The sequence below is a fragment of the Haliotis asinina genome, chromosome 16 (genome assembly GCF_037392515.1).
Source record: "Haliotis asinina isolate JCU_RB_2024 chromosome 16, JCU_Hal_asi_v2, whole genome shotgun sequence".
NCBI lineage: Eukaryota > Metazoa > Mollusca > Gastropoda > Lepetellida > Haliotidae > Haliotis > Haliotis asinina.
This window is the reverse complement of record NC_090295.1, coordinates 23,553,212-23,580,268: the sequence shown is the minus strand read 5'-3', so window position 1 is coordinate 23,580,268 and position 27,057 is coordinate 23,553,212. Positions and strand designations below refer to the sequence as shown.

General features: G+C 38.5%; 1 protein-coding gene across 8 annotated transcripts in view; it reads right to left on the bottom strand.

Annotated features, from left to right (window-relative positions):
- LOC137268015 (activated Cdc42 kinase-like) overlaps positions 1-27,057 on the bottom strand; it is a 155,426-nt gene that overhangs the window by 54,431 nt on the left and 73,938 nt on the right. For 6 of the 8 annotated variants that reach the window (XM_067802503.1, XM_067802502.1, XM_067802506.1 and 3 more), the window contains exon 2: positions 78-316. In XM_067802503.1, the coding sequence (XP_067658604.1) occupies positions 78-316 (239 nt within the window). Of the gene's footprint in view, positions 1-77; positions 317-6,144; positions 6,331-27,057 lie in introns of those variants that run through there. The other 2 variants (XM_067802505.1, XM_067802504.1) reach the window with 2 other exon arrangements.

The window sequence follows — 27,057 nt, the reverse complement described above, 5'->3', positions numbered from 1 at the left end:
TTTACAGAATTTATCATTTAGAAATAAAATCAGCAGCTAACTGCTAATCACATTAGTGAGTTTATGTGTCGCTGTACCTTCTTGAGTTTCCCAAAGGTTCCCTGTGGACATTCCCTCTTGTAGAACTTCTTGAGCCTCCTCATTTCCGGTTTGGCCATGCCAATGGCCTCCAAGTCCTCCTCCTTCACATATTTCAGGTGCTCCACACATGTGATCTTCAGTTCGTTACGGAGCCCGTTGAGGTAATGTTCCAACTGCGCTTCCGCCAGGAAGTCCTGGAGGTCCCGCGGAGAAGACATCTCTTCGTCCTCAGTTCCTGGAACACAATGTGGAATTTTAAAATATAGTTCACAACATGGACACTTTAATAATGGAGTGAGTCAGTTCAGTTTTATGTGAATAAGCTATATTCTTCTATATGGTAGAAGTGTGTAAATAATATTAGGTCCAGGACCAGATAATCCAGTGATCAATAGCACGAGCACTGATATATGCAACTAGGATAGGATGACATGTGTAAACCAAATCAGGGAGCCTGATCAATTTACTGAATCAGTAGTAAAACATTATAACTAGGCTGAGAAAATTGGAGGTAACAACTCTTTCAGTTCCTGCGGTACAATGCAGAGGGTTAACAAACAGATTAATCCTGAAACACATTAAAGGTTAACACTGGAAGCATTATGAAAACAAGATGCTGAAACAGTATGTGGAATGTTCATGACAGTAGAAGATCACAAGATGGAAGTGACAACAAAAGACTCCTTGGTGTTACAAGACTTCAAGATTAGCACAGTGAGTGAGTGAGTGAGTGAGTGAGTGAGTGAGGTTTGAATGCTGCTCTTGGCAATACTCCAGTAGTATCACCAGAAATGGGCCTCATACATTGTACCCATGTGAGGAATCGAACATGGCTCTTCAGCATGTCAAGCGATTGCTTAAACCGTTAGGCTACCCCACCAATCCAAGATTAATACAAACAGATCTGGATCTGCTATGCCCTCTGTGAAGCTGGGGTTGAGAAAGGACTGCACCACTCTAATGCTAAGGTGTTTGCTCATAACATCAACCACTGTTTTCTTCTGCTATGTGCTTGAATATCTATAGGCCACATTGATACACAAGGAATACTGTCATCAGTGCTAAGTAGGATTTCCATATGTCAGAGTCAATCATAGTCTTACAATATACAGCTCCAAGTACATCAAAATACATCCTGCAAACACAGATATCTGTGTTGCAAAATACTGCAATACATTATTGTTACAATACCCAGGCCTAATGAACTGTACAAAAAGGGTAATACAGTTCATACATTGATTAATTCTTAGATCTCCTGAGACGATTCACTAGGGAACCCTAAATTCATAGTAATAAATAATAACACTGTTCCCAAAATTGAATCATTTGAAAAAATCAATATGAACTCTCTTCCCAAGCCTGCCACTAAAGCCCATCAGTGGAAACAAATCTAACTGATTGAAGATAGGATGACACTAGCCTTTCCACAAAGAAGCTCTAATGAGTCCATGAAATTTAAGAAAGGCTTGGTGACCTAACCCAATAACTGGCCTGGGTCACCTTGACCTGACAAGGAGGCGCCATCACAAACACTGTAATTCCATGGATCATTGGCTGGACCTCTTGGTAGGTTCCACCAGCATCAGTTCACCTTATCCATGGATGCAACCAGAACAGGAAGCTGAGACCATCTTCTACGTTTGTCTGGGCATGGATGGATGGATGGATGGATGGATGGATGGATAACAGCAGTTTCTGATTTAGATTTACTTGCGGTTAAAGTGTTTGAATTGAAAGAATGTTTTTCTTGTTCTTTGTTGATATTTTTTATGATTGCATTTTTCTTATTGATGTTTTGGGGGAGAAGGTTTTATTTTTGTTGTTGCCAGGTTTGTATGTTTTGTGTTTGTTTCTTTCTTTGTTGTTGCTGTTATTTTTCTTGGGGGAGGGAAAGAGAGAGAGAAATATGGGTGTGTGTTGTGATTCAACATCAAGTATGATAGAAAGGCTTTGTGTCTGTGGTAGTTTGTCTTTGACAGTTTATAACACATTACAAAGGTCCAACTAAAGTCTAAATTGGTCGGACAAGTCACTTTTACTGGAATTTGAAAACAAGAACTTCCCTTTGGTTGTTTACAGTTTTATTTGTACACTGATTAATTATTTTGTGCATACATATGATAACTTTATATCAGTGGCAAAATATGTGTCAGAAGGATGTCAAAGTATCTTCAGCTAAAAATAGCAATATGCCTTTCACCATAATATTCTGATCACAATAAAAATAGAATCACAAGTTTCTTTGACACAAACATGGAATGTAATGATTATAGATTGAAACTACTGAAGACATTCTGACCACAACAAAAGGCACTCTATTCAAAGAAAGCATCACAAGTTTCTCTGACTTAATCATTCAGGCTAAACTAACACATAGTCCTTAAAATGAACATATTTTACTGAAAAAAATGAGTCCTCAGCTTTTCTAAGCAGTGGAAATGCAGACTTACAACATTTTCTAAATCTTTCTTGGTTATATTTGCTTCAGGGTCTGTATGACAGACTACTGGCAGGCCAAATATAAACACTGAATGAAGACATCCAAGGCATAGACTACCACTTAGTCTCTGAATGTATATAATTTTGATAGTAACAAACAAACACATAAATTTGAGAAGGAGCTCAAGGGAGATTCAGAACCTGATAAAATGCAGTCTTGCATAATTTAGGAATTCAGCATTGTAGAGTGGACTAGGCAGAAGGGAAAATAATGTGGTTGAGGGAATGTGAGACAGGCTGAACCTACTGGAGAATGAGCTGACAAGTCAGACAAGTGTTGTTCCTGTTTTAAGATGACGCTACAATGAAAGGATATGATGTCTTACACTACAACTGGATACTTGTATACCGCTAATAAAGATAGCGACCATGCTGAACATCAGTGCTGTTAATCTGCAGCTCCACCATCACCATGACCCAGAACTGAAAGCATGGCATCACACTGGCTACACCCTCCCTACTGATGCAATTCTGAACTTCATCTCCCAGCCCAACCCACATCATCTTCAAGCAGGACTAGCTGGAGGCTAGACTGGTGAAATAAAGTTAACTCAAGTCCTCATTATTAGTCTTTAAAAATAAAATTTCTTAGAATGTCAGTACTTCCACTTTTCATATATTAAGTGGCAGCTTTCATGGCACCGATGAACCATTGGTATCAGAGAAAATTCCAAACTCTCAATTTCCGAATGAGATATAAGGTTGGTGCAGCTGAGGAGTGTATAAATGAATAAGAATTCAACAGGGGTGATTGTATCCTACAAAGCATTTTCTATATAGTTACCAGGATCTTTATAAAACAACTTCCTCTTTAGCAAATCTAAGGTAACATGACTTGGTACATATGGTACATATGAAGAAAGTCACAATATGGATCTCGAATCTGGCAAATTTACAGACCCAGGGAGACTGATTCAACATGGGTTTTTGTGCTTAAAACATCTGGCAGCTCACACAATGTATTAATTACAACCTTATGACTGGAAATCTTTGTAACAACTCTCTGGTATCAAAAGAAAAACAAAGTAACAAAATCAATGTGTTATGAGTTCCAATGAAGATGAAAGAAGTAAGAAATCAACCAAGTGTTAATCACAGTGTAAAAGTTCAAGATAACAAAATAATCTAAGAGAAAAAGGCAAGAATTCACGGATGTCAATGCCTATATATTAATATTGATGTATGTCAACTTCTATATTTTGATAACATCCCCTACATTCTTGCTCCTTCCTTGCCTATCAAAATAAAGAAGTTGACATCATAAATTCCTGCCTTTATTGTCTATCACATCTGTATGCTGCCCAAAGACAAAAGTCTAAGAAATAACTGAAGAATATACAGAAATCACAAAAACATTCTGATTATACATAACTTATTTCTGTACATACTTATGAAGTCTTTCACTGATAAGTGTTCCAGGATATATTTCCAATACTTGACAGTCATGGTGATGAGTGGAGAATACACAACAGCTCTTCAAACCAAAAGTGATCCTCAGCACAATGGCAAGTTGATACAGCCCCCAGACAAACAAGCAATTAATGATAGTGTAAACTGCTCCCCATGTGCTAACTGGCGACCTACTTTAATCAGGACCAGACACTGTTAATTGTTAACAGCTTCCAGGTTGTGATTGACACCTGCTGCCTGTTATGTACAATGGTGTACATTGTAGGGCACCTGGGATGTGTCAGTGTTATCTCATTGACTGACAGCTGATGATGTGATTAATTACAACAATTAGGCTGCAACACCTTGAAGATGCTATCAGTGGAAAGTGCAAGGGATACAGAGACAGGGGTATTGGGAGATGGGGGAGGGGAACATGGAATAGGAGACATAAGATTTGGTGGAGATGGGAGGTAGGGGTGACTGTGGGTAAGTGAGGAAGGGGAAACACTGTATGACAGGGAAAGGGTGGGAAGTGGACTAGGGGAGTAAAGTTAAGATTTGGGGGTAGGGAGAAGGGGTAGTGTCAGGAAAAGAGTGGTGGAAAGATACTGGGAAGGAATGGTAAGATTTCAGGGTAGGGTGAAGTGGTGGTGACATTAGAAGGCTGGGCTAGGAGAAGATAAGTGGGCGAGATGAAATGGTAAGATTGGATGAGACAGGTAGGTGAGAAAGGGGAGTGGGAAGGAATGGGTGACAGGATAAGGCAGGAGAGAGAAGTAGGTGAGGAGAGCTAGAAAAGATTGGGGAGGGTGACAGTACATTTGGGGCAGTGAAGATTTGGAGGGGGGTAGAAAGAAGGAGGTAGTTGAGGAAGGGGTAAGACAGTATGTGACAGGAAAAAGGTGGTGGGGAGTGGGAGAGAGTGAAGACACGGGTGGGTGGAAAGAGGGTAAGTATGGGGGAGAGGTAAGCAAGTGAGGAGAGGATATGATTAGAGTGAGCAAGTTTAAATTTATGCCACTCATCAATACTCCAGCTATATGGTGACGATCTGTAAATAATCAAGTCTTGACAATCCAATCAACTCTTGTAAACAACAAGCATAGTCACAGATATGACTAGAGGTATGAGAAGGGATGGGTAACCAAAAGTGACTAGGGAGAGGGAATGTATGGGTGAAAAGGGAAAGGGCTGAATGAAGGTAGGGGTGGGGAGGGGTTAAAGATAGGGAAAGGTTAGAGAGGGTGTGGATCTGTGGAGAACTGAAGATGTAAATGGGTAAACAACAGGGGAAAGGTTGGTAGGAGAAGGAATTTGCACGTGATGAAGGGATGCTGATGCAGACAGTCTCAGTAAGGAATCAGCAAAGGGTAAAGAGTGAGAGGGAAAAATGCACGGGTTGGGTTTGTAGAAGAGGTTTGGGTGAGACCTATATCAGGTACCAGATTCAGACAATGACTTGGGACAATATTAGACATTTTAACTTCAATTACATTTCTAATATTCATGATGAAAATTCAGATTTACAATGAAATTATGTCTTAGGTTTGAAGGTTTCCTTGTCCTTGGTTAAAACAGTACAACTGCTGTTTAGTCTGTTTTAACAAATGATGACATTTAAAAACATGTCAAAATCCATAAACATAATCTTGTAAGGGATACTGTATGTCCATGCAGTATACAGACGCTAGGAATGATTAACAAAACCAATTTCCAAAATCGCCATATCGTAAAATAAAGAAGTCATAAAATTTTCCTCCATCATAAATATTTTATGCCATAAATTTTCATGGTTGAGATAAAACAAAGTCCAATTCCTATAAACTTAACCACAATCCATTCAAACCAAAACTTAAAGAAGAGAAGAATGCCACGAGATTTCAGAACCATTCACACATACATTCTGTTACAGACATCAGTGTGTAAAAATATGCACAGCGCACAATGACGCATCAGCGATGCAACCCTCAACATAATTGCAAAATTGCACCACAGCCCAAGAGCACGAATGCAGCCATTCTGGTCTGCCTCGAAGCATTAAATAAACAAAACTGATAAGCATGACAAATAATCAATGAAGGTTATGCCAAGCCAGATCAATCCCCTCAAATTTCACCAATAAATATGATATCACTGTCACGAAAAACTGCCTCGAAAAATGAAATATCTTACCACTACTGCACAGCATGGTGATGTGAGTCACTGGTATCTTTTTCTCCTGGGCATTCAATCAGCCCCAAATATCAAGGGCAACAGCTATCCGACTATCTGTGTATCTGGTGTTTATAAACACAAACTTTGATATACCCTCCTCCTCAGAGCACATCGTCATGCCCCAGAAAGATTACACACGTCGCTGACCAGAAATGAAGGCTGGATGTGATTTGGGGCATTGACAGTCGATAGCTTGGGATCTCTTTGTTACATCCAACTCATTCAGCCTTTGTGGGGAAAGAAACGATTTGGGACTGTTTTTATTTGTTGATGTTATGTACAAGCCCATTGAATAGGAGCAAGAGTAATGTGTGTGTCAGTGTCGTTTAAATACAAGATGTTCTATTTTAGTTCATCTTAGAAATAAACGATAATGTGAGAATTATAATTCGATAAACATAATTTTTCGAGTTGCTTCCCTTAGTCGTGGAGCTATGCTGGAGCAGTTTCGTGTTTCGGAAGTAGCTGAATGAGAAAATCATAAGGTGTCACTTTCTCGAAGAGATCCATTGTTCTCTAGAACAGCCGCACGTACAGTTGTTTGAACTTGTAATAATTCCACATGACCCTATTTGCTTATGATAAAGACATCACAAGACACCCGTCACATTAAAGAATCAGCAACTGTCATTTAATTCACCACAACAAAAGGTACACAGAGAGGGATCCCTTCTAACGTGGTCTTTTTTTCTCATTTTCAAACCTGAGAGCTGTTATTACAAAATGTTAAAAATACCACTTGTATGCAATATACTCTTAGAAGATATTGGTATGTAGATGATGAATTTTTCGTAATAAGTGCTCTGTCAAATTAAGTAACAGAAACCTGTCTTAACATTAACTTGAGACATGTTAGATTTGATTGGGATAATAAAGATTTTAGATTTGATACCAGTATGTACACTGGGAGATGATGATGATGATGACTGTTATTATTAAAAAAAATATTATTTCACAGATAGATGTTTCATTCTTCAACGCATCTCATACAAATAATTCTGTTCATACGAGTGCATCAATACAAACTCTTCATCACTTACAGCCAAGACAGACCAGTGTTGTACATACTGCATTAAAAAGAATAAGTTAAAATGTGCTTTGTTAACTAACAGACCACTCTGCTCTTACACCAGTTCAGTCTTATGTACAAATACCCTCTATTATATACACATCTATTACAATGTTCTAGAATAAATATTCAGCAATGACAGAAGGCCCAAACAGAAGCACATGTGTCTTCCTACACAAAAACAGCCAGCCTGACAAGTGCAAGTGAAAAGCAAACGCTTGCTCACTGGAGCCTGTAAATCTGATTGAAGGTTATATACCTATCAGCATGCACACATCACTGACTAGAGGTACACAATATTTGTCTGTCTCAAAGGGCAGCCTGCCGCCTTTTCAGGCTCTGTGTTTAATGCCGTTTATGTGTTTAATACAAAGTACAAAGAAGTCTGGAGTCTGGCTTCATATATGATAAATATGGCTGTTAAGCAAGACAGATATGCTTGGTATTTTAGGTAGATGCATCACAACATACCATAATGCAAAACTTTAGTGGGGCAAAGGTTGTGGTTATGTAAATATGTCATTTACTTGTGGGAAAATTTCAGGCTGAAATATTTTATTTTGTTTAGGTTAAAATGCAATACTAACATTATGACATAAATTTTATGTGACGATCAACAATACACTTCTTTTGATGGAGCATTTTTCAGATATGACACACATAATCAGTTCTCATACATCAAGTGTGAACTGACATAAAATAACATATCTGTACATCCCCAAGTGAGTGAGTGAGTGACTTTGGGTTTACGCCGCTTTTATCAGTATTCCAGCAATACCACAGCAGGGGACACCAGAAAATGGGCTTCAAACAATGTAGCCATGTGGGGAATCGAACCGGGGTCTTTGGCGTGACAAGCGAATGCTTTAACCACTGGGCTACCCTATCACCCTATACATCAATCACAAAAGGAGAGTGATATCTGTGTAGTGAGTATATTTAACTTGTACTGAAGTTATTCTAGTACCAAGAGGAGTGGCCGTGTAGGCTAGTGGATAAAGTGTTCGCTCGACCCATTTTCAATTCCCGACATGGGCAAAATGTAAGGAGTCCATTACTGGTGTTGCTTTCCAAGACATCGTTGAAATGATGTTAAAAGTGGCACAAAACTAAACTCACTCACACACCAGTGTCAAAATGGATGTTATACCTAAGGAGAAAATGATATCAACAGCCTTTGAAGTACACACCACACAAACTGTGTAACCTTAGATTTCAACAAGTAGTATCTGTCCCTTGTTTGATAAGTAACTCGTCAGTGTGCAGTCATGCATGAAAATGACCCGGAGCAAAACACATAAAAAAGTAACACAAACAAATACAATACTGGGTAATGGGTACTCGAGTCAGGTTGGTACTGAGAATGACACAGGGACCCACATGTACCTGTGGTTAGTCAAGTGATATACTGTTAAATGTGATATACTGAATTTTCATAAAGAGATACATTCAATTCAGTTTGATCTCACGTCTCTGATGTTCATAACTGACTAAGCACACATACCTTTTCAATTTAAGATAAATTTTCTGTCAACTCTTGTACATGCATGACCAGATTGTTTAATGTATCTCTAAATACTCTTTGCCAAGATTCCAAAGCAGCAATTCCCTGTCATTCATTTTACAACTTGGTTTTGAGACCTATTGTAAATAGAGGCAGGGCAAAGAGGTCTTGGTAGCGGATCCGAACCCTGTCCCAGACCTATAATCCTGGGATAGAAATATATGCTGATCGTGAAACCAATACATCATGGAAAGTCCATACAAGTCTAGAGTATTTGATAAATCAAGATTACTGCAGTTTCTCTCTAAAAAAGAAGAAAATCTCCTGGTCCATTTAATGACATTTTATTAAAATAACAAAACCATTTTTCCCTGTAAAATAAGTCCATTTCATATACAATATGTTAGTCTATTAAGATGAATTTAAACTACGTTCAAAATGTTCACATTGTCTATTTTGACAAATCATCATGAAAGAATAATGAGTTACTAAATGATTGAAATAACCGCCACCACTAATGTAACATCAATTTAGAGCCCTTGCGACCTCTTAATTTCACATCCTATCATCTTATTAGACTGCAGTAAGTACACAAGCTATTTCGGTTAATGACAGTGACCTAAATCCGTCAGAAATGTTATATGATCATGAAATGTACAGAAGCCATGTCTTATAAAGAGCTTGTGGATTTCCTGCAATAGCCCACAGCATGACCTGTCAACAGGGTAAATATGACACATTCATGAGTTGAGTGGACAGCTCTGTCATGGAAGAGCAGACAGCCATGTCTTCACTGACCCATCTACACTGGACAGGCTTAGTGACCGATTTTACAGTCGTGGGTGTCTGACCTTATGGTTAATACATTATTATAGCATAACTAGATTACATATGACAGCTGGGTGACAGAACATCAGTTCTAAATCCAGTGGAATGAGTGAGTATGGTTTCACACCCCTTTTAGCAATAGTCCAGTAACATCATGGTGGGGGGGACACCATTGGGCCCATGTTGGGATTCGAACCCAGGTCTTCGGTGTGATGAGCAAATGTTCAAACACTAGGCTGCCCTACTGCCCTTAATGAGCCTCATTTATTGACACTGTTTTCTGAACTGATGCAGATTTGTTTATATTGATGTTAAGTATTTATTCCCTTTAAGTGTCACAGTTCAAAAATCTTATTGTTTGAAACCCTTTTGCCTACAATATCTGAATTGCAAAAGTCCTAAATTTTTGGTTCAAAATTTCTTACTGAAATTCAAGCAGACTTCAATATGTTTCTTTCAAAATTATATTTAGAGAGTTTAAACTTTGGTCAGTTTAGCTTTGCATACATACAGTAAGTGAAGTAATTCCAATACGAGAAGACACACCATGATGCCAACAAATATAAAACACAACTTTACTCTACTTATGCAGTCTCCTGCAAACATGATGCAACAACTTTTTGGGAGATATTTGAAATAGTAACTTTGGTGAATTTTTTAACTTAACAATATATAAACAATGTCTCAGCCAAATAACTACAATGAAATACAAGAAAGATTCCTGTTTTAGTTTTGCACTGAAGTACAACTGGAGGCTGGAAACCTGTGCTTCATTCCTGATACAAGCATTCACTAAACATACATTCATTCATTTATAACACATTCACTCTCAACATTCAATCACTCCTTAGGCTGAATGAAAAATATTAAATGTTTCTCGGGCACATTTTTTTCAAAAGTCAAAAAGGCAGTAGGGCTTTATTTATAATTTTTTAAAGAAAAAAATGTGACGAGGGAGGAACACGCCTGTATTTTTTTTTCTCAGAAATACAGCTTGGAAAGTCTTTGAAGGGCATTTAGAAGTGAAATACATAAGAATGAAGATTTTTATGGATATCAACTTCTTTATATGAGAACACAACGTTTCGGAGTTAATGAATGATTGTACCTGATGAAGGAGTAAGAATTAACTCCGAAAGGTTGTGTTCTCATATAAAGAAGTTGATATCCATAAAAATCTTCATTCTTACAGCTTGGAAAGTTTACCATGTGTTAATGAGTTGTAGACTCAGTCACACTTGTTCTTACAGACACTCATTCTTATAGCAGACAAATGGATGGTCGAGCATGTCCAAGTCAAAACTTTTTAAAATGGCAATGAAAAATTGTTACATGCCGATGCCCGAGAAATATTTCACTTTTTTTATTTGGCCTTATATAATAACAATCATTTTTACTCATAATACCAGTCACTCTCTCCTAATGCAGACTTCACTCCTTTCACAATCATTAACTCAACATACAGTATTCACCCAAAATACATTTGTTAGCTCTTGCGACAATCATAAGCTCTTGCTACAAGCATTCAATTAAATTCTTGTAGTATGAAAGGCCAAAGGTTCATAGACTAGGATTACACAACATATATGAAAGACACAAACTCTCAGTAACCATTAATTTGATACCAGAATGGATAAATAATGTTTAAAGATTTATGATACAATAATTCATTCCTGGTACAATCATTCAGCAAAGTTGAAACTGAGACGACTTTATGTGCAACTCCCTAATATTCACTACAACACCCAAAACGCATCTTCCATCTGAACACATGTTTTAGGAGAACGACTTTTTTCAACATCAGGTTATCAGAAAAGACAGATGAAGTTTAAAGTTTATTTTTTCTCCAGGCATCTCAATAAGCTAATCTCAGAGCCACATTTCCAGTCGTGCTTAAACACTAAATATAAACATCCCTGCTACAGAGGAGAGGTGAGAAAGCAGCTGGTCTATCATTAGTCACCAGCTTCATCCCAGGCAAGTCATACAGAGTTATCTCCCTTCAGCATTTACACAGAGCACGAAGCTCATCTTCTGGGTGATTACCCATGATAAGACAGATTTAGTTTTAACTGCAGTCATGTAAAAGACATATGGGGGTGCTTGTTGACTCAGGTTACTTCAAAGAAATCTCAAAAAGGTGTTTGCCTCACAAAAAATATTACAACTTAATAGATACCTGTAAATCCAAAAGATGCGGCAAGATTAATGATGGCACAAAATTGACAGTGAAGTCTTTTATTTGTGATGGGAAGCATCAAATAGTACTTTTAATAATACCAAGTGACGTTTCAAAAACTTCTTCTGTACCACAGTGTTATTGTACAGACTACTACCGTCACGTCTGTAGCAGCCATAATCCTGTGCTTGGATTCGAACCACTGACCTGATCCAAATCGGATGCCTTGTCCACATGACCAAAGAGGTTAACCCCACCAGCCAACTGACAAGGTGAGGATCTCATCTGTGGGTTAACTCAATGCCCTCTTAGTAGCAAGTCTATGATAAGATTTGTTATTGCAATTGTCAATATGCTGCTGAACCAGACTATTATTGTTACCAGTCCCATCTGATTGGAGAATGTAACAATAGAGGCCCAGTTTGAACCCTTGATAAACATAGCACCACCAGTGACTATCATGTGTTATGTCCCTTCTATAACCCTCCAGCTGACCCCCATCACATTCCACCTATCATATCACATGCATCACACACAATAACAAGTCCTGACAAAGAGGATGCAATAGATCATTTATTATCCAAGCGGAAAGAAAATGGATCTTGCCTCACAAAAGGCATCAAACTACTTGACAAAAAACATAAAAAGACTTAGAATATCTGACACCAACTTGATGGTACACAGAAACAAATTCTTCAAATGTCCCAAATCTACAGCTACAGTTGCCAAACAAGATGTAAATTAAGAATGAAGATTTTATGGATATCAACTTCTTTATGAGAGAACACAACGTTTCGGAGTTAATGCTTACTCCTTCATCAGGTGATTGAGAAAGGGATACAGAGGTGTATTTATATGTACAGGTAAAACAATAACAAAGTAACAAGTGGAATGAGTTAACGAAAGCTAGTATAAACAAGCACTGATAGGAAGCCGATAGTTAAGATAACAATGATGGAAGCCAACGGTAATGCATTACAGTTGATTGGATATGTTTACATAACATGATTGGGGATAAGGATGGAAGCCAATGGTGATACATTACGCATGATAGGATGATGTACATAACACACGATAGGGGGTGAGCATGTTTACATGAGGGTTGGTGATGTACAAACACAAGTATGTACTCGGGTAGATAGGCTATACATGAATTACATAGATAGAATGTACACAGGTAGATGAGATTAATTTATCAATAAGTCCCAGGCACTTGGTAGGTACACTCCTTGGTCGCGGTTGATGGCTGGTTTCTGTCTCCGGATCTCGATGGCCTCTTGCAGTTTCCTTTGGCGCCAGTTGTTGTTGTTGGTAGATAGTATCCTAGTGTCCTCCCATCGAATTGAGTGTTCAGGGTTCTTGAGAATATGTTCAGAGATGGCCGATTTCTGGTCGAGTTTCCTGACTGAGGTCTGATGTTCCTTCTTTCTGGTGTTGATTGGTCTCAGCGTTTCTCCAATGTATAGGTCGCCACAGTTGCAAGGGATCTGGTAGATGCATCCTCTCGGGTTAGGGTGTTCACAGCTGGGTCCTTTACCGTTGGCTTTTAGGTAGGTCTTGATGGTCTTGCCACTGGAGAAGGTGACATCGATGCTGGCTTTGGTCTTGATGAGGCGTGATATTTGATGACTGATGGGGCCAAAGTAGGGTATGGTTACTCTGATGGGTGATGGAGAAGGTTTGGGGCGGGGTTCTCGGTCCTTTAGGGTCTTGTTGATGGTGGCTGTGACGAGCTGGGGAGGGTACCCGTTGAGTGTGGTGAATGTCTTTCTGAGGTGGTCCAGTTCATTGTTTAGGGCATCGGGGTGGCCTGGGACTTATTGATAAATTAATCTCATCTACCTGTGTACATTCTATCTATGTAATTCATGTATAGCCTATCTACCCGAGTACATACTTGTGTTTGTACATCACCAACCCTCATGTAAACATGCTCACCCCCTATCGTGTGTTATGTACATCATCCTATCATGCGTAATGTATCACCATTGGCTTCCATCCTTATCCCCAATCATGTTATGTAAACATATCCAATCAACTGTAATGCATTACCGTTGGCTTCCATCATTGTTATCTTAACTATCGGCTTCCTATCAGTGCTTGTTTATACTAGCTTTCGTTAACTCATTCCACTTGTTACTTTGTTATTGTTTTACCTGTACATATAAATACACCTCTGTATCCCTTTCTCAATCACCTGATGAAGGAGTAAGCATTAACTCCGAAACGTTGTGTTCTCTCATAAAGAAGTTGATATCCATAAAATCTTCATTCTTATGTATTTACACTTCTAAATGACATTCAAAGACTTAAGATGTAAATTTCGTAACACAATTTCCCTTTCCTTTGATATAAACATGGACTTGGACTCCATGGAGTCCAACCGAAAGACTTGGCCTGAAATTCTAGCCTAGTTTTCCAGTAAGGCTGGAAACCTAACATCCTCGCCTCAAGAAGATGTGTTACTGTTAGTCTATGCTGGAAACATGCCGGTAGTCACCTAACATCCTTGCCTCAAGAAGAAGTGTTACTGTTAGTCTATGTTGCAATGTGGATTGGGTGGTTTCAGTATGTGAGCTCATGCTATCAACCACTGGCTAGTCTGGTCCAGACTTACATGGTCTACCATGACTCCACTGCAGACTACAGGACACCAATACTTTAGGATTCAATGTTCTACAACATCAGCAACAGAATAAAGTTGCATCTGTTTGGACATCAGCTTTCTCCAACATCTCATTATAGCACAGTGATGCAGACATAATGGGTTTGGAACAATGAATCACTCCTGTTGAAGATCCTCAGATTTGTGCATTAAACAACTGTGAGATCTTGACTTGCAGATGAGCAGAAATATGTATTCAATGACCAGAGCAGCCATGATATAATGACTACCAAGCCATGAGAAGCCCTTGCAGAGCTCACAGCCATGGGAATCTTCGGGCTGAATCCTCCATGACTGTCTGATGGTACATAAAAGCAATAAAGTATTTTCAATACAAACTGTTCTCTACTTCTGTAGCATGAAGAGGAGGCACAAATCATTCTGGAGGAGAAATCTGACATCATGAACATCAATATTGTTTATCACCTCCAAACAGATACTGAATTTTACCAGGGTCTTGCTCAATGTTGCTCTGTTGGTTGACTGTTGTTTTACACAACTATCAGAAGTATTCAAGCTAAGCGGAAGTAGTCTCTAACTAATCGAGTTAGAACCACACAAACCAGTCAGCAACAGCACGAACATCGATCTACACAATTTGGATACAATAAGTGAGTGAGTTTAGTTTTACGCCACACTAAGCAATATTCCACATATATGGCAGCAGTCTGTAAATAATCGAGTCTGGACCAGTCAATCCAGTGATCAACACCATGAGCATCGATCTGTGCAATTGGGAACCAATGACATGTGTCAACCAAGTCAGTGAGCCTGACCACCAAATACAGTACAAGCAAGTCTAGATTATGTTACAGGTCTAGCCAGTAACAACAGTTTCTAAATTCTGAAAACAAGGAAAGTACCAGGGATCCTTTTCATTCCATTTTATAAACACAATTCAGGACTTGTTTTTTAATGCAAAATATCTTTATTTCAGAGATTAGATGTTTGTCTTGTCTGTGTTTAAAGTTTGGGAGTTCCCACTGCAGTAATACGGCTGGGCGCCCCGATGAATATTCACACGAGGACTGCGTTTGATGTTAGGATCCTTCTAAAGGTTTTTGTTTAAAGATACAAAGATGCTACAATAACCTGTATCACCGAACGAGTTCTACAACAGGATGTCTAATACATGTATTAAAAGAGATCAGAACTTATTTCCGGAGATATGCCTGAAATAGAATGCAAATTTCTTACATCTTATATGATTACCCTATTTGTGAACACCTGGTGTCATCACTGACTTTCACTGATCCATTCACATAAGTTGCACCACTATTTTTGCTTTCCATGCCAAATGGAATCTGTGTGGATGGATAACTGAGATCTGGTTCCTGGTTCTGATATTTAATATTTACACTTCTGATAATACCAATTATACATATGCTTCTGGATAGGATTAAAATGTGCATAAACAATCATTATTGCAAGAACATTTGACACACTGGGGCAGAGATTTGCTGTAGATATACACTCGTTTTGCCACAGCTGAGAAAACTTATGGTTATGCAACTGTGCCTCTTCAACAGTTCCCCAATATTGGTTTCTGTTTCTGAAACTTCATCTCCATGTTCCATACCAGCATGTACATGCATCTAAACCAAACTTATTTTTAGCTGAGGCAGCAAAAACAGAAACTGTGCCTCAACAAACAGGGGCCAAGTTGCACAGCAGAGATTATAGTTAAAAGGCTGCCAAGATGGTTCAGTTTCCAACACAGCACCATCTGTTTACATCACTTCTCCTTTGTGAATCTCAGAGAGCATGAAGGAAAAGCCAGGATGGCGCTACAGACAATGAGAAAATGGTCTGCTATCAAAGCATCATTTGAACAAACATATCTATAACAGCAGATGAAGTAATGTCTGATGGAGATGGGTATATTCCATTCGAAGGTTTACTTTCTCTATAAATATTTCCTCTGCATCTAAGCTTGTGAAAAAAACTAATGCCAAAGAGATATTGAAAAGATATTTTGGGATATCCGAAATAAGGTTAGATGTTAAAAAGTCATTTGATGATTCATAAGTAACTGACTTTGAGGAGATGCACTTGGAGGCAGAAATTATTATAAAATGCATGCACAGAGGGTGATCTGTGGAGCCTAAAACATTACCTGCTAAGATGATCACACCTCAAAGTTTGTTTGTTTGTTTGTTGGTAAACACCTCACTCCTTAATATTCCAGCAATACGATGGCATCAGTAAATAATTAAGGCTGGAACAAATCAGTGATCAACCGTACGAGCACTGATGTACACAATTTGGGTACAAAGAAAACTGCAGCAACCAAGTCAGTGAGTCTGACCACCCCATTCCATTAGTCACCTCTTACAATAAGCATGGGTTGCTGAAAACATATTCTAGTCCTGGACCTTCAATGTAAAGAACCAAACTGTAGGCGTCAATCAAATATGGTAGCCACTTGTTAACCAAGAACACCCTCCAAGCAGACATTACATTCAATGACATGACACCATGTTAGGTAAACAAAAGCAATATTTAATATGCTATAATAATAATAATATTTTTAAGATTCAATAATTATATATTTCTAAAAAATCGAAGCATGGCCTCTTTGAATTGGTATTTTTGAAGTAACTTAGTAATAATGAACTCAAGATATGTCATAGTTGACAACTTCTCATATAATTTGATACAAAATTCAAGCACTTTTTGTTTGTTCTAGAGCACATGTTCCTTATTTTTATGGTCTTAACATGCTCCAGTGAAATCCGAACTAAATACAAAAACTACTGCACAAGCATGATTATGTGAGCTGCCAGGGAATATAGCCACTAATCACGTAAAATCCTCATTAAAGTCGAGACCAGACATGCACACCAGGAGCGGAATAATCATATCAACTGAGTTAAACACACCAGCCACCTGTATGGTATGATTGAGACATTTAGCCAATTAACTCCATAACCTTTTATGGCTGGGAAATTCCTATGAAAAAACACACGTTTTTAAGTAAAGAACTATAAACAGACAATGATTAACAAGTGTAGGTGAGAGTGGCACTTAAAGATACACACATAACTGTTAATCTTATCCAAAAACTATCATCTTTAAATGTCCTTTTGCAAGTCAAGTCATGTTATATAAGAGAATGGATGGACAGAGATTGTCTGGTTGGATGTTTTGTTTGTTGTTTAACATCACACTCTGCAATATTCCAGCCATAAATGATTGAGTCTGAACCAGACAATCTAGTGACCAACAGCATGAGCATCAACATATGCAGCTGGGATATGATGACAACCAAGTCAGTGAGTCTGACCACCCAATCCTGAATCATTGTCTGTCTCTTTAGTTCGACAGTTAAATTGTTCGGTTTGTTGTTGACAAACTGAAAGATGACATCATGAGCATCAATATTTAAAGCCCAAAAGTCTCCAGTTCAACCGAGGTAAAAAACATGATAAAAAAAATTAATACCCCAAGACAATTCACTTACATAATCATCGCTGTAATCATCTTCATAATCATCTAACACCTCAAACCTTCTAACCATTAAGTAAAACCAAAGAGCTCAGGGTAATTAGTTTAGTATTTACTTCTTGTTTTTTTTTAAAAATAATCCTGATACACTACAAGAAGTCTAAAATGTCTACTTTGACAGAAGTGTTGATTTTTCCAATCTTGCATGTGTCATGGCGTAGATATGTATGTTGTAACAGGATATGGATGGGATGTTCATGGGAACTTGTTTATCATCAGCAACCTCTTCAACTTATCAGCTTATTTAGAGGCACATGCCCCTAATTCATACCAGCTTTCCAAGATGTGAAGGCCAGGTCAGTTATAGCCACTGGATTTGTGTGCATGTGCACATCATTACAAAAGTAATAAGATAGCTCCATTAACTATCTCTTCTCTAACCAGCACAACAAATTTGGGGTCATTATTACATTTTGGAGATATTTTCACCAAGATCTTTACAGAGTTTCTAGTCTGTTATGACACCAAGGTGTTTGAGTTCCCTAACTTTTTACGTTCAGGATATTGCTTGCATGTTGTTTTATGCAACAATAATATTCCAGCAAAGAGTCAGTCTGTCAATATTCAAAATTAATGACTGACATCATGAGCAATTCCTGACACTGTCAGGGTACAAGGACACACAATTAACAAAAGTGAGGAGTCTGATCAACAGATCTGTTGAGTCACCGTATAAAATGAATTGGTTACTGGGAACCATGGAACAACGCCATCTTACCACTACAACAGTTGTATAGTGTAGGAATGAGGATCACTTCACAACAATGACTACATTTGGAAATGGGTCCAATCAATACCTGGAATCAATGCATGGTCAGAACAAAGAACAGTAGTATTCAAGCCCAAAGTGATGCCAATCACATACATTTTCCACTTTGATAAAACCTAGGAGAATACTTTGATGAAACCAAGGAGAACACTCTGATGAACCTAGGAGAACACACTGATGAAACCTAGAACAGACTGATGAAACCTAAGAGAACAAATGGATGAAATCTGGAAGAACACCTAGATGAAGACTGGTTTCGTGCGGACATTCTTAGAAACATAATTGTGTCGAAATGGAATTATACCCATGATCAGACCTTTTGAACAAGATAGGAAAAATCTGACTTCAAGATTAAAACGTAAACTTGACGGAAAAAATCTGCTTTGAAACAGAAATCGGTACTTACATGCAGCCTCGGAGAACACTACCAGTACCTTCCAGCATCAGCCGACTTGGTGGTAGCATCCCTAGTATGTAACTCTATACAAACCACTGTTCACTTGTTCAAGTCTTGCCAAAGTATGCAGAATGTTCAGTTTTGTTTTGCTGCAATTTTCAACAGTCAAAGCAGACAACGATTCCCATTACCTGCATCGTTTGAAAGGATGCCAAAGTGAAAAGAGCTGAAAGTATGGGCAAAACAGAATTGTGAAAACAACAGTGACCTTGGAGACCTCGATGGAAACAGCTGAGATCAAAGCATCAATCAGGAAGTGTCTGGTGTTTGTTGAGGTCCAGTTGAAATCACCTGGCTGTACATGATTACCACACACTCGCACATACATTAGCACCTTACAAAATAGCCCGACACTAAAGATTTTACAATCACCTACAAAATAGGGTCCAACAAGAGTCCAAATAATTAATTTCCAGAGCATATTACTTTGCTTTGGTGTCGCTTGTATCACAAGATGTATTCTTTTTAGGTTTGGTGACAGTATGACATTCTGGGTGGGGTGCAGATGGCTGGGTTTTATGTTTGTGCACTCACTTGGTGAAGTGTATGCATGTTATGAACTTCACAAATGAGTAAGTTGTAATACGCCAGCAATATTTCTGTGGGGAACACCAGAAATGGGCTTCACAAATTGAGCCCATGTGGGGAATCAAACCTGGGTCTTCGGAGCGATAAGCTAACACTGTAACCTTCTATAGACGCCCTTCTTCACCCATAAAAGAAGGTTACCTCTATAAAACCACATAAAGAAATATGGGTCTCCTGTAAAGTAATGAAGGTGTAGTCTAGTCAGAGCGCGAAGTAGTTTCCATATTTTGCTAGCCAGTCAGGCTAGCTACACCTGAAAGCTACTACCCCACAGAATCATTCACTAGTCCGAAATTTGAATGTAGGAAACTAAGATCAAACAAGGTGAAGAACCATCATGAAAATTCACCAGCCAGTCCAGGCAGTGACTGTGGAGATTAACTGGTCCAACTGGATTTGTACTAGCCATGGGCTAGGTGGCTGGTGGCTGGTGGCTATTTCACACAGTGAGTCTACTTACTATAATCCCTGCTACTGACTTTCATTTATATTCTGGACCTATGTGTCGTGTCAGGACATTGATACAGTGAATGCTCTTGTGCATCACTTGGGATGCAACATTCTGGATACCCATTACCTACATATATAGTCTGCCAAAACTTGTACCCCTTGTTATCAAAGAAATTGGCCTTGCTTCAGCCCATTCGATAAATATCATTTATTTGTCGCATTCTGTGAGATGGTTCATCATGGGGAGTTTCAACATGGGAGAGGGATCAATAATTCAGGGGTCTGCAAGATTTGGCTAGGAAGACGTGTCTCCCATGTCTACACGAATCTGAGGAAATGATCACGCCTCAGGAACCAAGTACAGATCTGCTTCCACAAAGACTTGGATGAAAATATCAAAGGAAAGTGTTCCATTACCCAAGGCCAACTATCCACAAACAGATCGATTCTATTATATCTACACGGTTGGAAGCAGTCACTGAGTGAAAGCTGTTTGATCACATTGAAGTAGGCCAAAACTCCCCACAAGGAACCATCAAACTAGCATGGGTTGACATCCTGATAATTTCAGCCTACCTTTGAGAGCTTTTTTCAGGTTTTGATGAGTGGTTTGACTAACAACTCCAACAAACAGTTTCAGAAATTAAAACAACATTTCCCCATATCACAGGTTCCTGTAAAATTACACTCACTAAAATAAGAAAGCTGATAATGCAAACGCCATGGCAATGATGGTTGTTGATCTCTTAATCATTTAAGTAAAATGTCATCCTTGATTGACTGTAATGGTTTCAGAGAACAATTTTCTGATTTGAAGGAAATGAACAAGGCCTTCAGTCATAAAAGGATGTCTCTCAGTCAATAACAACTACATTTTTCCTGTTGCTTTGCCTTTGCTGCAATGCTAAATAAAGCAAGTCTAGATGTCCTCTGGTTCTGAATCTCCTGTGGCTCCTATTCAATTACAAAATTCCATCAAAATTAAATACATTCAGAGACAAAGCTTAGTCTAATAACACTCCACAGCTCATTTTTGGAATTAGGGTTTGTGTAAAATAACAAGATTCTGGGAGAGAGGGCTTAGTCCCATCAGTTTTTCACTTGTCACTGACTAACGGACCACTGACCATTTCCATCACTCACATCCCCTACCAACTATCTCCTCCTCCTGATGGGAATTTAAATGTCCTTGTCTTTAATCATGTGTTGACAATGTCACGGCTTGTCATCTACACATGTCACCTGAGTCAGGGAAAAAGGTATGATACTAATGAATCTTTATTATGATGAAACGTTTCAGTATAGATCTTTACACCACTGTCAATCCAAGTGTTACAGCACAGTAGAGACTTACCTAATACCTGTAATTAAGACAGGATGGTAGTATGAGTCAGAGGTTATCTTTTCACATCAGTATGAACATAATCCTTTCACGCAATGCCGGAGGGAACATATGTGCAAATCAAGTCCGAAGTTTAAGCACAATATTTCATATTTCCAGCCAAAAGACTCACCTGCTTGTGGTGGCAATAGCAAATCCCAGTTTATGATATCATCACAACAGTGTCAGCTGTTGTACATTTCAATAATAGATTACACCTACACAAGTGGTAATCAATATCAAGATGGCCGACAATGTCCTCAGGTAATTCTGCAATGGTATTGCACTGAAATGACGTGTTGTTTACGCTCTTAATGATCATTAACAAAGACATGAAACAGACACTATCAATGCAGTGGACTCAGTGACTGGAGAAACAAGGAACTGAAGCGTTTATTTCTATTTATTGTCAAAGGTACAATAGAACTCAACACAAGCCTTCTGGCCTGTGAGTAGTAAAAATATCCCTGGGCAAAACCAAATTTCCTGATTTACTGTCTTAAAATTCAAAGGGCATTTTACCTTCAAAATTCTTTGTAAACCTTCTAAAATCTTACTTTTAGCCTGAGTTAAAAATCAGCTAGTATTTAGTTTTTATTTCCTTTTTGAAACTGATTATGAATGAATAACACAACCCAGCAATGTTCCGCTCTATCAGGCTATGATGGTATCCCATGTTCAAAATGATCACAGTATTCATTTTGTAATATCCAAACCAATGCCTTTTCACTTAGAATCGTAGTTTATTATTTTTCCTCTTATTAACAAAATGACTTGTTTTGGTAAAACAGAACTCAATAGACAAAATGGTCTCATGCAGTTGTCAGTGATGATTTAGTGATGCCAGCTGTATGTCAAATGCAAGTCATGTCATCTCACACAGTGTAGTAGTGAGTGAGTGAGTGAGTTTAGTTTTACACCGCACCCAGCAATATTCAAGCTATGTGGCAGCAGTCTGTAAATAATTGAGTTTGGACCAGACAATCCAGTGATCAGCATCATGAACATCAATCTACGCATGTAAGATATGATGAGATGTGTCAACCATATCAGCTAGCCTGATCACCCAATCCTAATAGTCAAGTTATAGTTATGACAAGCATGGGTTACTGAAGAACAATTCTAACCCGGATCTTCATGTGTCATAGAGCAGGCCATGAAGACAAACAGTCTGAGACTAACAAGTACACACAGAAATAAAGTTGTCTTTCCACATAAGCATCTACAAAATACAAAAATTACAATCCATATAGAACCAAGGGCAATGCTTGATTTCAGATGACTTTTGAGGTGGATTCATCTTAAGGTCTACTCTCAAACATCTGGGTCCGACAGACTGCCCGTCCGGATGTGAATCAATGAAGTGAGATGTCACACTGACCCAATCAGTTCACCATGGTCTTTTAGACATAGAAGCAACTGTCACATATTCACAGACATCTAAAACAGTGAAATATAGAACCAGCACCTGTGACAATTACACTGCTAATAAATCAGTCATATAATCATCCTATTCATTCACATGCAACATACACTGACAAGAACATGTATCACAGTTCTGGTAAATTTTTGATTTCCTTTGTGGACAATGTTACAACAACTGAAAACATGGAAGTGAATGTATATAGCAAGTATTCCAGCTTAGCATTAATTTTCAAAGGCTACATCCTTGATGGTAGAAGGCAGTATTACAATAACTGAAGACTAAAAGTGAATGATGTTATGTTGGGATTCTTGACCCTGTCCTCAAATGATCACAACTCCAGTAGTTTACCACAGACTGCAACTCCGCCTGCTTCCTGAAAGGGCCAAGGTCGACGCCCAGACGATAGGTTATATGTCCCACTGGCAAAAATTTAGTAAATGTAGTCTGAGGTCAGGCTGTTTGTGTATCATCAATGGCAGGACCGTAGCTCATGCTGTCAACCACAGGGCTGTCTGGATTAGTGAGTGACATGGGTTTAATGCCAGTCTGAAGAGTAGACCTTAGATGTTCACAACTTTGGGGAAGCCCACCAGCTGATGCAGCTATAAACATGTTCAGGGTGAACCAGGATTCAAACCCATGACTAAAGTTTCTGTCACCAACCCTGTCACCAACGCCCAATCTGGACTCCTAATGACTCATGTTTGCTGTGGGATCTGACCGATGAATGCAAAGTGTCTAGCAATATCCTACACTACCCTAGCTTCCTACATGCCATCGGGCCCCAATAGCTGCCTCTTGTTCTTATTTCAAGCCCTGTGATACAGCTATAATATTGCTAATTGGGTGGTTAAACAAACTCACCAGAAATGACAGACCTTTTCCAGAAATGTATATCTATTTATTCCTGTGGAATTCAAATTAGCTGTATTTGTCGGTTAATGTGATACCAACACCAAATGTCACAAAGTAATTGAACAGGTCATTACTCTCTAATAACATCACTCACTTCAACATAAACTCCAATGACACAAACAACACAACGGCAAATAAGTCACAGAGGTACCAAATAAGTCACAGAGGTACCAAATAAGTCACAGAGGTACCAAATAAGTCACAGAGGTACCAAATAAGTCACAGAGGTACCAAATAAGTCACAGATGTACCAAATAAAATTATTACTTATTCATCTACTTATTACATAACTGATGAAATCTTTAAACAAATCAAAATGACTAATGTACTCTTAAGTCAGCTTTGGTTATAAGACTGTCAGTAGTTGTTAATCATTTCCTGAGCATTAAGTCAAAGAAACAGGCCCATGTTACCATTTCAGTGAAGGGTGATTTCACACCTGCAGGCATTGTAATTGGGTAAGGTAAGAAGAAGCAGAGTTTAATGTCACATTTAAGATTACTTGTGTGCTAGTGTACATTCCTTGTATATGTGATTGCTTTGGTTTGTCATACAGACCCTGAAGAAAACATAACCAAGAAAGCCAAAGCAAGTCCAGGAAATGTGGCAAGTCTAGATTTCCACAGCTTCAGTCTGAAATTGTAGAAGTCTTGGGGCTCCTTTTCATTATATTTTATATTGTGTACTCTGAGTGTTCTTTTCACATACTAGTTGAAGTTTTACGTTGCACTGGGATTGTTCCAGTTATATGACGATAAGACCAAATATGCATACATACAATTTCATTACAAAGTCTAAACAAGTTTCTTAAAACACATATTTCTTCATTACGGTATTATTTGCAAATACCAGCCATGAGTAATTTTAGTTTGACAGTGCAAGCCCACTGCGATACCATGCCAGGGTATAATATGAAAACCTCACTCCTGCACAGCATACTGACTCTGGTCAGACCCGTCCCTCGTTTTATCCTCTTCTTTGTAAGCACCAGGCAGCGTAACCACAAGTGCCATCTTTTGGTACCACATACCAGGATTCACAATCCTGGGCCCCGTTTCACAAAACTCTCGTAAGCCTAAGGTATCGTAACTTTTCTCGTAGCATTTGTGCCTGGCATACTGTAACATAGGAGGTGGAAATGCTACGAGAAAAGTTACGAGACCTTAGGCTTACGAGAGTTTTGTGAAACGGGGCCCCGATCACTAACCACGCAGATGCTCTACCCATTGAACATGTCTAAGCGTTAAAGATTCTATATTCCCAATATACCATTCAAAAAAGAGTAGGGGATATTGGATTTACAAGTGAGAAATAATGCAAATAATGAAGCAAAGAAGGAAACAGATGATGAAGAAAAATTAAGGGAAAATGTGACAATTTATTCCATTCGTTTGGAAATGCTTAAAGTGTATGGATAAACATGCACATTACTTTTTCTCAAATGCACTGGCATTGGCTAGTGGTATGCTCACAAAATGGAATATCCCCTCCGTATTTTAAAATATAGAATTCGTCGGTGATTTGAACCCTGGATAACAAAATATTTACACAATTCTGTTCAGTTTTGACTATATTTTCACTGACGAAGCAAAGCACTGTCTAGCATCCTCAATAGTAGATGTAGAGAAGTAGAGAAGCTTCCGAAGATGGAAGGATTCTGTTGACAATTCTTCACCATTTACACATAATTACTGGCAACCATGTCCATGGCTTCACTGTCTGGACTAAGTGCACATATATTACTGAATATTGATCTGCTGTAGAGTTGACCTACAATCAACCACAAGCTGGTATAGCAGACGAATGGTGATTCCAAATGAGAACACAGACTTTCCCGTTCAGTGTGTTTGTAAAGGTGTTCCAGATTGGGGACTAGCTTTATTTGACAATGTTGCAGATATTGATGAAAATATATACAACACGTGTTGATCTGACTCAGGTTTTATTACAATTATCATGTAGGCCACATCAATCAGTATGTCAGTTATGTCAATGATGTGTCTTGGATGACAACTTTTCAAGGCTGATAGATCTTTCCAAGGAGGAATTCATAATATTTCTGCTCTTCAAAGAAACTAGGCGACCATGACCAATGTGAGAAAGTTTGGATTTGTTCTCGCACATTACATTATGCTTTGACCTGACAAGAGTCCCTAAAGATTCTAATCTCGTTCCGCAAAAGAAGACCACATCTTAGCCTGTGTGGACGTCTTGGAAGCCTGGATGCTAAGAAAAGGAAAAGGGAGAAGCTCATGTACATAAATAGATGTGTTCTTAAATGGCTATTTGATCAGTCTGCAAAACACTTACATGATGGGAAGGACGAAGTCTGATGTACTTTCAAATGGATTTCTGTTCAATAAACAGAGCACTGCTTCAGCAAAGTTCAGCAAAATAGCAAGTGTTTTCAACATAGACTGAAAGTATTCAGAAAAGTTACGATCAAATAAATTATGCAGGGTGTTTTCTTGTTATGATCACACAAAAGACATACAGTAGACAGTTTGACTTGTGCAAGAACAGGAAAACAAAAGCTCTTCCACAAATAGAAGCATGTAACCCTTCACAAACTCCTGATCATTTTATGTACTTTTCATCACTGACCAAAACAATCACATTAATGTGAGAGAGGACACAAATATATAAAAAACAAACAAAATCCATTCCATTAAATCAGTGTTTGCTCTACTAAGACTTGTTGTATTACTAAGAAAAGCTATCCCAGTCAAACATCTCCTGTCAGGAACTGACCTGAACTCAGAGAAATTAATATGAACCACTCTGACTCAGAATATTTTCAACACTCTCAAGGATACATGCTGGGGTTCTTCATCAGTGGGGAAAACATCCTACATCCAGCTCTCAATGGGTTTGTTTGTCCTATAGTCACAATGAACACATTTATGTGAGTGAGTGAGGTTTTTATAGAATACCCATGAAGGTCCTCGTTAGAATATTGGCCTTCAGTAACCCATACTTGTCGCAACAGGTGATTAATGGGATCGGGTGGTCAGGCTCATTGGTTTGGTTGACACGTGTCATTGGATCCCAATTGTGTAGATTGATGCTGATGCTGTTGATCACAGGATTGTCTGGTCCTGACTCGATTATTTACAGAATGCTGCCATACAGC